Here is a 13,443-nt window from a genome sequence, read left to right on the forward strand (position 1 = left end):
CATTTTTCTTATTGACTTGTGCAAATAAAATTTCAGATGGATGCAGGAATGTAGAAATTAAATGAAGCGAATGGTTGCTTTAAATATATGCTCATATCTAGTTTTAATTTCTTCTCTTTTACACAAAGCTCTCGGTAATTTAATTTTAGAGATGGTGACAAAAATTGTAAAATATACACGGTATAAACAAACAAAAAGATCCCATTCAGCCCAATATCGAGATTTTTTTTCCTTTAAACAAAGTCTCACTAATTTGAGTAATGAACTTGATAATTTCTGCAGCTCACTCCACTTGCTTATTTAATCAGTGATTATTGTTTTCATCAAAATGGGATGTATCGTGTAGGCAGATGAGGTTGTACATGAATATGCAGCAGCAGACAAACACTGGGAAAACGCAAAGCAGGGAGCATCTTTCTGTACTAAATAAAATCCCAGTGCTTTGATAAAGCTAAAATTATATCATGTTTAGTTTTAATAATTAAATATCCTTGGGTATTAGCAGCTGGTTAGTCAAGTATTTCAGTACTCTTTCATTTATTTTTTTTTTTAAGATGCTTTTCAGCAGATATTAAGATGTTTTGGAGAGATAGGATAGTCATGTCTGTCTTAACCCTTTGTAGTGCTGCATCCTTACAAATGATATTCTGGCATCCCCAGGAGGATGGCTTGTGTTTGGTCCATCCAGAGTTCATGTGTTAGCTTGTTCATTGTGGTAGTTTTCTGTATTGATCTCTGCATCGAGGCAGTGATTAGTAATGGAATGGCTTGTTATTGTAATAACAGGTAAAGGCAACTCTGTGAAATTATCTTGGCAAATACATTTCAGCAGCTGTTAGAAGTGATGTAGTAACTGGCAGCAATTACATTTGCTGCCACTCTGACACAATGAATGGCCTTTTGGAAAGAAGTAATTGCTCAGGGATTTTTCCTATGGAGAATTACCTACCATGAGACGTGAGCAAGGAAAAACAGAGCAGTTCTCAGAGTGATAGGAAGACACTGCTGATATTTGTCTATTAATACGCCGTCACACATGCTAACAACACATTTTCACAGCCTCTAGACTGGGAAACACCACAAAACCTTTGTTATGATTTCTCATAGCCTGTTCTAATAACAGAGAGCTGGGTTTATGGTCTGGCTTACAGTAGCATAAACTGAGTGCCCTGCGTTGATTTTGGAGCATTACAGACACAAAACCAGAATGCAATGCTGTCCTTTGTGTAGGGCTTTATCAGTGGGAAAGAGGGTAGAAAAAAGTACTTTTTCTTTGATTAAAGGACTTGCAAGAAGGAACTTGTCTCACTATTGAGGGTTCTAAAAATATTAGTATTTTAAGGAACAAAATGTGTTTAATTTTTGTACTGCTTTCTTCAAACATGCACTTCATAGAGAAATGGGCAGAAAGTGCATTTACCAATGTTTCTGTCACTTCATAAGTTTTTTTCTAGAGGGAGAAAGCCCTTATTGTCATAAAAGTTTTTAAATAGAAATATGCTGAAAATGAGAGATAATAACAGCGAAGACATTGTGTTTTTTTCCTGGTAGGATTAAAACTAAGTAAATAACCTCATTAAATTTGGGCATTCTGAGCATGAATCCTCTTTAAACATGCATCTCAATGTAAATATCAATGTGGCTTAAAGGGGTGTAGCTGACCTCTTCAGGTACACTGCTGCTTCCTGCTCACTGTCTATCAAAGTGATCATTTACGTCAACACTCAACTTCCCTGTTGATGGAAATGAAAAATATGATAGACCTTTGACAGTGTAATATTAAAACAGCCTTTCTGTGCCAAATTGTCAGCAGATAGTGTGTGTTCATTAGCTTCACACTCTGCATTCAGTCAATCCTTACACTCTTGATAGAAGAAGGTTAAAAACATTTGAACTTGGACTTGTTGATGTCATCCCCCTAACCAGTGCATTTTTATAATGAAAATCACAATTCTTTCCATTTATACTAACCACAGTTACCTTGGAAAGTTGCTGACTAAAGTGTTAATGGCAGCTATTAGTGGAAGGTCAGCTAAAGTGACTGTGAACCCATCTGCCTGCATGTGACAAGTTTCCCATGAAGTTATTCCCAGGGTGGGCAAGCTCACCTGCCCCTGCCTGCACTGATGCTTCTCCTCCCTTTGTATCATTTATTTGGGAAGAATTCAACTTGAACCAGAGGGATGACTGTTGTTGGCTTGTCTTCTGAAAGCCTGCCATGTGTCATGGAGAGTAAATATGGTCAAGAACAAGTGATTGGTTGTGCTGCTCAGGGGAGAGCAGAGCTGAGCTTGAGCCAAGGATCCTGGCCTGGCTCTGGAGTGGCAGCTGTGCCCCTCCATGGCCCCACCATGGACCAGAGTCAGACACCTTCCACTCTGCTGCTGGAGGGTGTTGCATCCTGTCTGCAAAGGCAAAAGAGACCCAAACTACATGTATTGCTTACCCCTGGCATGCCTGTTAACCACAGCAGGGGTGATGATATTTAACCATTGACCCCACCAGAGGACAAAAATTAGAACAGGAGGTTTTACGTTAGGCTGGTTTTTTTCAATTTGTAAGTTTGGGTTGGTGGGATCAAAAGCCAAAAAAGGCTGGAAACAAGCTATAAATGTACCAGAGCCATGATAAACAGACTCTAATATGACTGCACAAATTGCCTGTTCTCCAGGCAGGCAGACTGGAGTGGGAAACAGGCAAACGTGGCAGCTCTCTCTCATAAATAGCTTCCGCAAGCCCATGAACAGAAACTTGTGCTTATGAACATGACATGCACCAATGCCAACAGGAAATCTGCTGACTCAGGATTGGAACCTTAGTTTAGGAGAGTGGCACTTGGGGACGTGGTTTAGAGGTGGACTTGGCAGTGCTGGATTTGATGATCTTAAAGGTGTTTTTCAAATTAAATGGTTCTATGATTCCATATTTGGAGCGAAGATAATGCTGAGTAAGCATATGAGGCTATGAATCTCTGGGCTACTTATCAACAAATGCTAAGTGTTTTAGATCAGGCTGTAATTTGCAGAGTCTAAACCCCACATTGCTGTTTTCTCTTCACTAATCTGCATTATTTTGATTTCGAAATATGAATAATGGGAATACCAGCAAGGCTTGATAAACAGGTTTTGCCAGCACTGATAAAAATGAGCATTCTTTCATACATGCAATTCAACTAAACTGACATCTCTTGTGAATGTGGTGGGAAAGGAATTTGCTTTACTACAATATATACCTTTAACAAGTTTTCTAGCCCTTATCTGAGTTAGTCGTACATCTCTGCCTTTACTTCGAAATATTTGTTGGAAATAGGCAATTATAGGCCTTTCTAGCAAAGGCTATCTGTCAGACACTGAAGTTCTGGACCAGCAAGATGCAAAAAATAAATAATGGTGATGATGTGCTGATGATTCATATACTTAAATAGAAAAATAAATAGAAAATTGTTTAACAAATTGGGGTAAAACATTTTCTTCCTTTCTATCAAAATACCTCTGAGTTGAATGCATCAATAGGAGGTTATTTTAAGTCATCCTGCATGTAGCTGATTTTCTTTGATTGTTTTCATGTGTATCAGGTCCTGTGCAGTTGCACCTTTCAAAGGTGCTTCAGAAGCTTTTGTTATTCAGATGTTTTTCAGTGCATTTGTTGTTGATAAGCATAGTAGCAATTCCATACAATTAGATTTTTGAAAGGAAAACCAATGTATTTCATAGTTTTATTGTAAAATACAGTAACTTGCTTTGTAACTTGCAACTTACAGTTGTTTTAAAATAGTGAGGGAAAAAAAGAGCTGCATATGACGTGGTATAACAGGGTAGTGTTTTTCTTATTTCTTTATTTTTTACTGCACCAGCAGGGATGCTCAGAAAATGTCATTGTCACAGACAAATGAATTCTTAAGATCAATTCAAAGGTACTCCTGCAGCTGAGGGGATTTTTAAAAAATGCTTTGTAAACATAAGTTAAGTTTGTAACATAAGTTAAGTCTTAAACCATTGGTGTGATATATCTGTGGTATAGAGATAGACAATCTGAGTTACAACTGGATTTCCCTCGCTGGAAAAGTCACCTTAATAAGTGTGCTTGTGTGCCTGAGAGATCTAAGATTAAAGGACAGCTCTCAGCTCTTAAGCTTGTGTGTAATCCTTGCACATGCTGCTTCCCAGCACATGGACATGTAGGTCCTTACCCATGAAGTAATTTATGAGAATGCAGTGTGAAAATTGCATCATTTCAGGAGAGCTCCAAGTGTGCTACAGTTAAGCACATGCTGTTAAGTGCTTCACCAGATCAGAGGCACAGTGATTGCACCGTGTATGGTGTGTTTGATAAGATCCTGGATATTTTAAATGCTCGTGTTGAAATTGCACTATAAAATAATTGGAAATTGAGTAGTTTACTTTTTGCCTGGTGAATATTTAAGGAAAGTCAAAAGTGACAAGTTACGAAGTTTTAATGAGTGCATGTGGTGAGTATTTTATTATCATAAAAGCTGTAGGGTTTGTTAGCTGATATAGGGCTAGAGTTTTTCATTAGCCAAGGGCTTTTCAGGGTTTCATGGGATATAGCTGAAAACATTCCAAGCAAATGAATATTCTATTTTAGAAGAATAATGAGACATTGAGGGTTTTTATAGACTCCAAAGTTTGCTAAACCAATATCTCTAATTAGATGGAGAAACTCTCTATAGAGGCTTTGCATCAGCAGCAGTACACATAGCAAATGTTTTAAGCATTTACATATCAAATACTGCTGACAGCATTTTGGCAGCAGTCCAGAGCTGTAGATAGTTTTAATCACATTTGTTCATTAATCCTTGGTGGAATTCTCTTATATGGTCTCTTTAGGATTTTCATTTAAGCATGCTGCTTCTTCTCAGCAGTGGGCTTATTTATTTATTTTATAAATGCCATCTGAAGCCTTGAATTTATAGAAAATAGGTTGTGGAGTGGCTCAGGAAGCAGATGATGGAGTATATTCTTTTTTTCTCAATACATCTCCTTTGTACCCAGGCATTTATGTACTCTCACTAGGAAGAGATTTATTCAGCAGTGTGACATTTATAAAGACTTTTGCTCTTTTTTGACTATGTTAGTTCTTTTCTTTTCCATAGGAAACAGACAATGGTTGAATGGGAAGCAGTAATTGAAAGTACAGCAAAGATGATTGTGTTGCTAATAAAATGTCTTGAGAATCATACAACACTGGCAGAGCTGCACTGAGAGTAGCTGCATCCCGTGTGATGACTGATCAGTGCCTGGAGCATCCAAATGCAGAAAGCTGATGCTTTGAAATACACAGGTGCAACTTCCCAGCCCAGATGGCAGCGCTGGTGTTGGAGCAGAACTCTAATCTCTCAAGTACTCCAGCGAGCTGAGCTGCCAAGGCAATAGTTTTCTTCCATTATCTTGTTCCTCGGTTAAACCTGACTTGAAAGACAAAACAAACCATTTAAGACAACACTGTTGGAAAAGCTGAGGTGTTAACAGTCACCTAGAGCCTTCCACATGCAGTTGGCCTCTGAAATCATATCTGTTGTTCTCATTTTTATGACACACTTTACGAATGACTGTTGTTATAGGGATCAGCTTCGCTGAGAAATGCCTGCCATGCTAATATTTGTTCTGTGATGGATAGCAAAGGCTAAATATAGCCTTCCCTTTTCTTTGCATTTTTAGATGGCAGAGTTGAAATTTTTTCTTAGTACAACCAGGGTAAGGCTGCTCTGAGCCTCCCCTTGCACTAAATTGCCTTCGGAGAGGGAGGAGGAGTTGGAAGCATCAGTGAGAGGGTCAGGCTGCACATCCAGGGTCTGAAAGCTGAACCCTGCAATGAGAGGGTTTTTTTCCTGTATTGTTGTGCTGCATTTGTGTGGTTGATCATCTTGCTGTAAGTGTTCCCTTCAGGAAGAGGTCTTTTGCTTTTTTCTGTTGAATCATTCTGCTGTTGCATCCTTTTGTTAGGTTACCTGTGCACACACACACCCCCACATGTGTGCCAGCAACAGGGAAAGGGCCAGTGCAGGTCGGGTCCCTTACTGGAGTAGGAAGATCCCACCCAGCTGCACTGCCAAGTGCTGCCACGTCCCCAGCAGAGGCGGGAGCGAAGCTTTCAGAGTGCACTGGATGCTACAGGGGTATGTGGGAATTAGCCATAATTCTTCCCTGTCTCCTGGATTGCTCTCCTTCCTCCCCAGCTCCTGTGGTGGTGGATGCAGGACTGCTGGCAGCTGCAGAAGCTGGTGAGCCAGTCTGAGCACATCCCCTCCTTGTGTAGGAGGGAGCAGGCAGCGAGGCAGGATAGCCTGGGGCTAGGAATAGCCAGGAAAGGAACTCTCCTAACACAGGCATCTTGGCAGCAATGGCATCTCCTCATACTTTACAATGCTGTGTAAATGAATATTAAATTAATAATAATTTATTGAGATCAATGCGCTTAAACGTAATTATGAAAATTTATTGAAAAGAAGGTAGCAAAATTCAAGGCACTCACCTCTTCCACTTCCAGGCTCTTCTGTGCACAATGCATGTTTAACCGTGAAGTAATATCATGCTTAATCCTGAGTTAAGTTTTCCCAAAAATTCAGTTTTCTTCTCTAGGGACCTTCTAGAAATAGTTTCTTGGCAAAGAGCTGCCACGGTTGCTGTGTCTGGGCTCTGTAGGGCTGAACCCTGGGAAGGGAAACTGTGGAGATGAGTCAGGCGGATAAGGAATAGCAGTCACTTCACCGGGGCTATTCATATGTCAAAACTCTAATTTTGACCCTAACCCTGAGCTGAGCCCCAGCCCAAGGTCTCAGCCGTGTCCCCAGGTTGAGCAGTGCTGTGGGTTGAGTCACTGGCAGCCCTGGAGCTGCTTTTGCAGCCTCTGGAGCCCCACTGCCTGCCCAGCAGAGTGCTCCCACCTTCTGAGCTCAACCCTGCAGGGGCTTGGCTGAGTTTTGCTGAGTGGCATCTCAGCAGGCAGGCACAGTGTGCTGCCCCTGCTACCTCTGTCCACCCTTGCTGCAGGACAGGAGCTGTAGCACCTTAGTGAGGTGACCTCAGCAAAGGTCTGGGAGAGATGGGCACCCCTATCCCAGCTGGCAGACCTGCCCTTGCTTAACACCAGATCTACATCAGTGAAGTCAAACAAGCTTTGTTTCCCCCTCAATCTTCACTTGTCATCTTCTCATGGAAACCCTCCTACACGTGCAAGCTTTCTCCACACTTGGAGTTCACTGGAGGATTAGTTTCCCATTTCTCTCTGTGCTGCAGACTTGACTCTCAAACTCTCTACACTCACACCATCCTCCCTCCCTGCTAATGATACAGGTAACCAGCTGACTAATCCTTCTCCCTGGTGCCTCACCCTCTGGGTAAGTTTAATAATAAAAGGAAATAAAAGTGGTTGCTGTGTGGATGTATCTGTCAGCCCCAGCCTTGGGCACCACCTGAGGAAAGGCTTTCTCCTCACTCTGTATCCATGCTGTGTTACACACTGGGGAGACTGATAGGAAGGTAATATGTATATCAATGTATTTTAATCAGTAGCAAGAACTACTCTCCCTATTCCCATGACTTTCTTATTTCCTTCTTAGGAAGGCTATGTTGCACTCATTACTTTCTGTTATACCATGATAGTTAGTAAAAGATTTTATGCCAAATTTATGCTCAGTGAATTATCCCTGAAACTTGTGGAGCTATAGCAGAATTTAATTTGGCAGTGTGGAGTTGATGTTGCTCCCAGTAATGTCTTCAGCTGAAAATCTCAGCTTTCAATTGCCTTACTTAGAGGAAAAAATAGGCCCATGTCTCTAGTCTTTCTCAGAAGGAGTGCCAGAGGCACTGCCATGGCAGAGAGACTCTGCTGCTGCTGTGTGTGAAGAAGTGTGGCAGCAATCTGTGCCAGAGGCATTTAGGAAATCTACCCCCGAAGGTAAAGTTTTCTGAAAGGTGAGGAGTATTTTAACAAATGCATTAACATCTATGGCATGTTCAGTACCTTTGATTTTCTTTTCAAGGTCTTGTGGTGGAGTAATTCAGAGGTGATGTGCAGCATCCTCCTGATACTGGGGGCAGAAGAGGCAGTTTGAATGAAAGCTTAATAGAAATTCAGTGTGCTGTCATGCTGAGCACAGAATTGGTTGACTGCATAAATCTAAGTGTCAAATATCTATAAAGTTTTACTAAATGGAAATAGGATGTTTTAGTTCCATGTTGTCAACACATGAAAAGAAGCGTATTAATTGACAAGGAGAAAAACTCTGTATAAGTTCTTTTTAAAAAAAAAATTAAAAATATTCAAAGTAGGACTAAGATACCACCAATGTTTTCAAGAAGAGGAAAATGTCAATTATTGATTACTTTGAGAGCTAAACATCATTTAGGCATTTATAAGGATTATCTAAAAACTGAGAAGCATTGAGAAGTTTCTATGGCAGCCCCAAGTCTCAGTACATTTGGTAGAGCACTGCTGAACAGCAAAATATAGCTTGGTGAGCAGTCTAGAAATTATATTTTATTGAGTGGTGTGTATTGTTACTTTGGTTGATTTGATTTTTATCCTGTAAGAAAATTAAAGCTCAAGGACTTCCAAAGTTGGTTATATTTCTAGAGATCATCTTTGTGTGCCAGCTTTTGCCTAGAAACTCATCCGAAGATGTCAGCCATTGAAACCATTTCATGTGGAAGCATTGCTAAGTAAATTCACTAAATGCCTATTCATCCCAGTAAGATGGAGAGTCACTGGAGCAGCAAATGTGAAAATCTGTACAGCTTACTATACAGAAAGCAGTTTTCTGAGGTTGCCAAATTGAGATGCAGAGTCTGACCCTGGGAGGTATTACAGCTCCCATGAGTGAGCGTAGGAGGAGGGTCTCAGGCTCCTACAGCCTGGTCTGTCAGGCTGGTTGATAGACAGATAATTCATTTAGTCTAGATAAAATCAACGAGATTATGAAAATAGTTTAGTTGGCTGATAAGATTTCCAAGTTGTTGCAGCCTGACCTGAGAAGTTAATGCATTTTGTACAGGATTTTGGTTTAACTTGGTTTTCTGTGCCTGATAATAATGAAATGTTTTCAAGATACAGTACTATTGACAGCTGTGTTGTCTTGAGTTTTCTGCCATCAGCTTCATTACAGACCGTTGCTTAAATGGTGTTGTATCTATAAAGTTGTGGTTTTGAATGCAACTCAGGAGATTAAGATCATTTTAATGTGATTTATTCGTTTTTCCTAAATATGCTGACCTAGATAAATAGAGAACATTTTTGCTCCATTGTTAAAGAAATAACAGACCACAAAAGCTGTCAAGCATAAATACATTCTTGGACATGTCAGCTGAAATTTTGAAAATACTGGTGTCAGATTGCCTGTCACACTAATTGGAATTAACCTTCTAAATTCCTTTGTTCCCGTTAATTCTATTGGCATTTTGACATCAAAATTTTCTGATTTATGCATTCCAACCTTGGCCTCTTCTCTATTACAAGGATGAAAACAAATAAAGTGCCAATACTTAACCAAATTCCCCAGGAAATATCTAGCAAAGCATGTAAAATGGGACTATCAATGCAGTCATCTCACAGCTGGACTTTCATATTTAAAAAGTGTTGAGCAGTATTACTTAATACCTACTCTGTTACAGTGCTTAAAATACCTACCAAAAGTTGATAAGAAATTCGTTAAGATGTAATAAAGTTGTGGTTCCTTCCAAGTACATTTTACTGAGTAGAGGGAGCAGCAGGATGGAAGTTTTAGCAGGTTTTAGCAAGTTTAGCAGCAGGATGGAAGTTTTTTCAGAAACCACCTCCTTCAGTCTGTGGATGGTCCCCGGATGAGAACAATGAATTGCTCTAGACATAGGGGTTTTCACAGTGTAATTTGTGCATCCTTTGTTCTTTCTCTTGCAGGACAAATGACCACCTGGTAGCATTCCTGTCCAGATACCGTGATATGAACTTCTTGAAATCCCACGGGAGGGACAACGCAAGGTACGCTGGCCCTTCCTTCACCTTATTTTAACCATGGGCACTGAGGATTCTTGCACAGTAATGGTTTTCCAGTGTTTACCTGAGTGAAGAAATCCCTAGTCAAAGTGAATGAGGAGGAAACCCTCTTCTGAGGATAGTTGTTTGTTGGTCCAGAATGACTCCTTCCCAGAGTCAGTTTGCAAAGATGCTTTCGTGGAGAGAGAGACATTAAGCAGTGATGCTTGTTTTGTCCTTGGGGCTTGGCACAGATTGATGTTTTGTGAGCTAGCAGTCATTGCCTGCATTGCCCAGTTGGTCCCAGCCACTCTGGTGACCAAGACCTGTGCTAGCTGGGGTCTGCAGCAAAGCCTTGTGCAAGCAGAGCCCCAGCTGTGGGAGCTTGTGGCAGCCTGCACATACTAGTGAGAGTGAGGACAGTGGCTGGAGTGTATCACACTCTACTAAAGTTTTGAGGTCCTTGACTTAAACTCCATCTTCATCCACCCATGAACAGGTCTCAGGGAGAAGAGAATGTGCTGTGCTTTCTCACTTACCATTGTGGTTTGAGGGAGCAGCAGTGACCAACCACTATGTTCCAAAGATCTAACCAACCTGTGCAGATCAAAGAATTTTCCCATCTGACTTGCAGTGGTCCTGTTTTCCTATTTATTGATAGTTTTGCTTTTCCTCTTTATTGCTAGTTTTGTACCTGTGCTAGCAGTCTTGTAACATATAGTAGTTCTAGCAACTACATATACTGAGTCCCAGTGGCTTTGCATCTAAAAGTATTTTGTTTTATTCTGCTTGGGTCACCAGGTCGTCCCTTTATTCTATAAAATGTCAAGTGTGCTGTAAGGCTGGGTTTGGTTAGAGTACACAGAGAATGTGACACACCAAGTCTCATGTTCAGCACAGTGAGTGGGCAGAATAACGCACAGGTCTCTCTCCTTCTTGGCTGTTCTTGCTCTTGTCACCAGATTTATCAATTCTGTCATGTTCCTGTTTAAATTAAGTCTTCACGAGCATTCATCTCGTGCAGTCAGAAATTCTATAGCAGGTAGTAAAAAAATACTGTGAGGAATAATATTTAAATCCAAGTCAACAGTTTTCACAGGAGAGTCCCTGGTTTGGGAAATGCAGAGTGTCAGAGTGATTGGCAGACTCAGCTCTAGCTGGCAATAGTGATCGACAGCACTGTTAGCGTAGAAAGGGGGAGAGAAAGAGCCAGGGAAAAGCAGTCAGGCTCTGCCTCCTTGCTCCTCTGGTGCACCTGAGTCTTCTCAAATTCCCTGACCTAGCTAAGGAAAATAGCTAATGAATTATGACGTGCCAGCATCAAACTGGTTTAAATATGCTAACTTCAGCTGGATCAGAACTATTTAGATCAATTAAACACACTAATCTGATACTATTTTAATAATGAAATGAGCTAATGTGCCACTTGTCCTCCCCTCACAGGAATAACAACCCACTTAGTAGTTCAATGGTTCTCTTTGTATAAACAGCTAAATACCTTTAAACCTATTGCAACAAGTCACCATGTTTGGGGTTTTTTTTTCCTGGATTTCTACCATAAATTCCCTGTGCATCAGGGAACATGATTTGGGACACAACTGCAGATTTGCTGACCCTGTCTGCTATGGTTGTCTAAGTCCCTGAGTCCCCCAAGCACTCCCACTGCTGACCACTGGATGAATAGATCCTTTCACATCACCCCTTGGCATCTCCCCAGCTTTTCTATCAGAGAGATAGAGTGGCTCCCCTCCTCCTGCAAATCCCAGACAGCTGCAGAGACAGACTCAAGCCAGCAGCTGTGAATGTTCTGAGTAATGCTGGAGTTTGGTGAAAATTCATTCCATTGTTTCCAAAAGCTGATCAATAAGCAGTTCCCCCCTGTTTGTATTGTGGGTGAATTTCCAGCTCTACATCTACCTGTTGAGAGAGAAATTCTATCTAAAGTGAAGATCTGTAGCCTGATATTTCATTTTTAGTGTTTCATTAACTTAGTCTTGTCCAAACTGGTGAGTGTACCCTCTGCTCTATGTTTGACACACAGTTCCCAATTGACTTTGTATGCCCAAAGTGTGTAAGCTGTCATCATTCCAGTTATCCCTGCAGTTGGAATGATGGAGTCCTCTGGGCTGAAATACCTGCACAGGCAGGTGCAAGGAGAGCAAAGGCCCATCCAGGCTGTCACCCCATGTCTGGCAGCCTACAGCCCATGTCCCCAGAGGAGCAGGAGGGATGGGTAGTGGTGCTGCCTTACAATATTCTCCCAACCTCTTGTAACCTTTGCATGGGGAATTTCCACAGCCAAACTTGGTGACTTGCTCATTTAAGAGTAAGGGATGACTATTTTTTTCTATTCACTTTTCCAGTTACTTTTTAAATTTTGCTCTTTGCTCAGTCATCTCACAGCCCGGGGGAAAAGAAATACCCCATGAGGCGAATGATAAGGCCAAGAGCTCAGTAAGGTCTAGAAGAGAAGCAACAGCCTCAAGGTTTGGCAACAAAAAAATAATGAAAAAAAAAGAAGGCGAGCTTTTGGAAAGGATTTAGAACACAGGCCAGTTTTCATGTTATTAGGCAACAGGAAAAAACTCCTTTGGGATATCCTATCTCAAAACAGATTGGAACAGAATTTTTTATTTAAACCAGCTAATTAAAGTCATGATAAGGGAGAGGGCACTGGACTATACTGACTGCTCCTCCATGTACAATAATGATTTGGCTTGTCCAAGGTGTTTTTGTCAAAACATGTCAACTAATAATACAGGAGCTCAGCATCTAAATATCGTTGAAAGCAATGTATAGTCCCTGCTGGTAATTTTAATTTTAACTTGTGAATGAATAATGGTTCCTAAGCAATAAGCTTTTCAGTTGTCTAAGTCTCCTTTTTAAACAACTGGAAACTCTTGAGTTTTAAATCATCATAGTCTTCGGATCATATAACGGAGAGAGAAAGATTAGAAGTGCCATCCTAAAACTGAAATGCTTATACAGCTCGATTACAATGGACTTTGTATTCAAACCATGTTCACAATCAGTACATGTTTTACTGCCAAATAAGGAGAAAAACCAGGCTCCTCTTTACAGAGTGAAGTTTTCTTTTAGTTATGCCCAAGTCATTAAGAAGTGCATCGCTCTGATTTTCCTTTAGTGGCTTCAGTAAAGGGAATGGACATGAAAATGGCTCCTACCCTCAGCTGGAGAAGTGTTATTTCCTGAGAGAGGTGGATTTATGAAATGAAATTGCATACAGTGGCTGGAGTCATTACATAGTACTTTCTGGGCAACACTTACATTTTCTCCTCTTTTCAGTGTCTCAGACTATTAAAAGCAAGTGAATAACCTGGGTTTTTTGTTTGTTTGTTTGGGTTTTTTTTTTTTGTTAGTGTTTTTTTGCTAGGAGATTTTATTTTTTTTGGTAGGAGCAGCACCTAGCTGATGTATTATAAAATATAAAGACAGTCAAATGTGACATCTTCA

At 40.7% G+C, this 13,443-nt stretch overlaps 1 protein-coding gene across 1 annotated transcript in view; it reads left to right on the forward strand.

Annotated features, from left to right (window-relative positions):
- Positions 1-13,443, forward strand: part of XYLT1 (xylosyltransferase 1) — a 183,574-nt gene that overhangs the window by 131,795 nt on the left and 38,336 nt on the right. Inside the window, exon 5 of the mRNA XM_032704234.1 lies at positions 9,895-9,975. Within this exon, the coding sequence (XP_032560125.1) occupies positions 9,895-9,975 (81 nt within the window). The remainder of the gene's footprint in view (positions 1-9,894; positions 9,976-13,443) is intronic.

Source organism: Chiroxiphia lanceolata, chromosome 16, assembly GCF_009829145.1.
Source record: "Chiroxiphia lanceolata isolate bChiLan1 chromosome 16, bChiLan1.pri, whole genome shotgun sequence".
Taxonomy (NCBI): domain Eukaryota; kingdom Metazoa; phylum Chordata; class Aves; order Passeriformes; family Pipridae; genus Chiroxiphia; species Chiroxiphia lanceolata.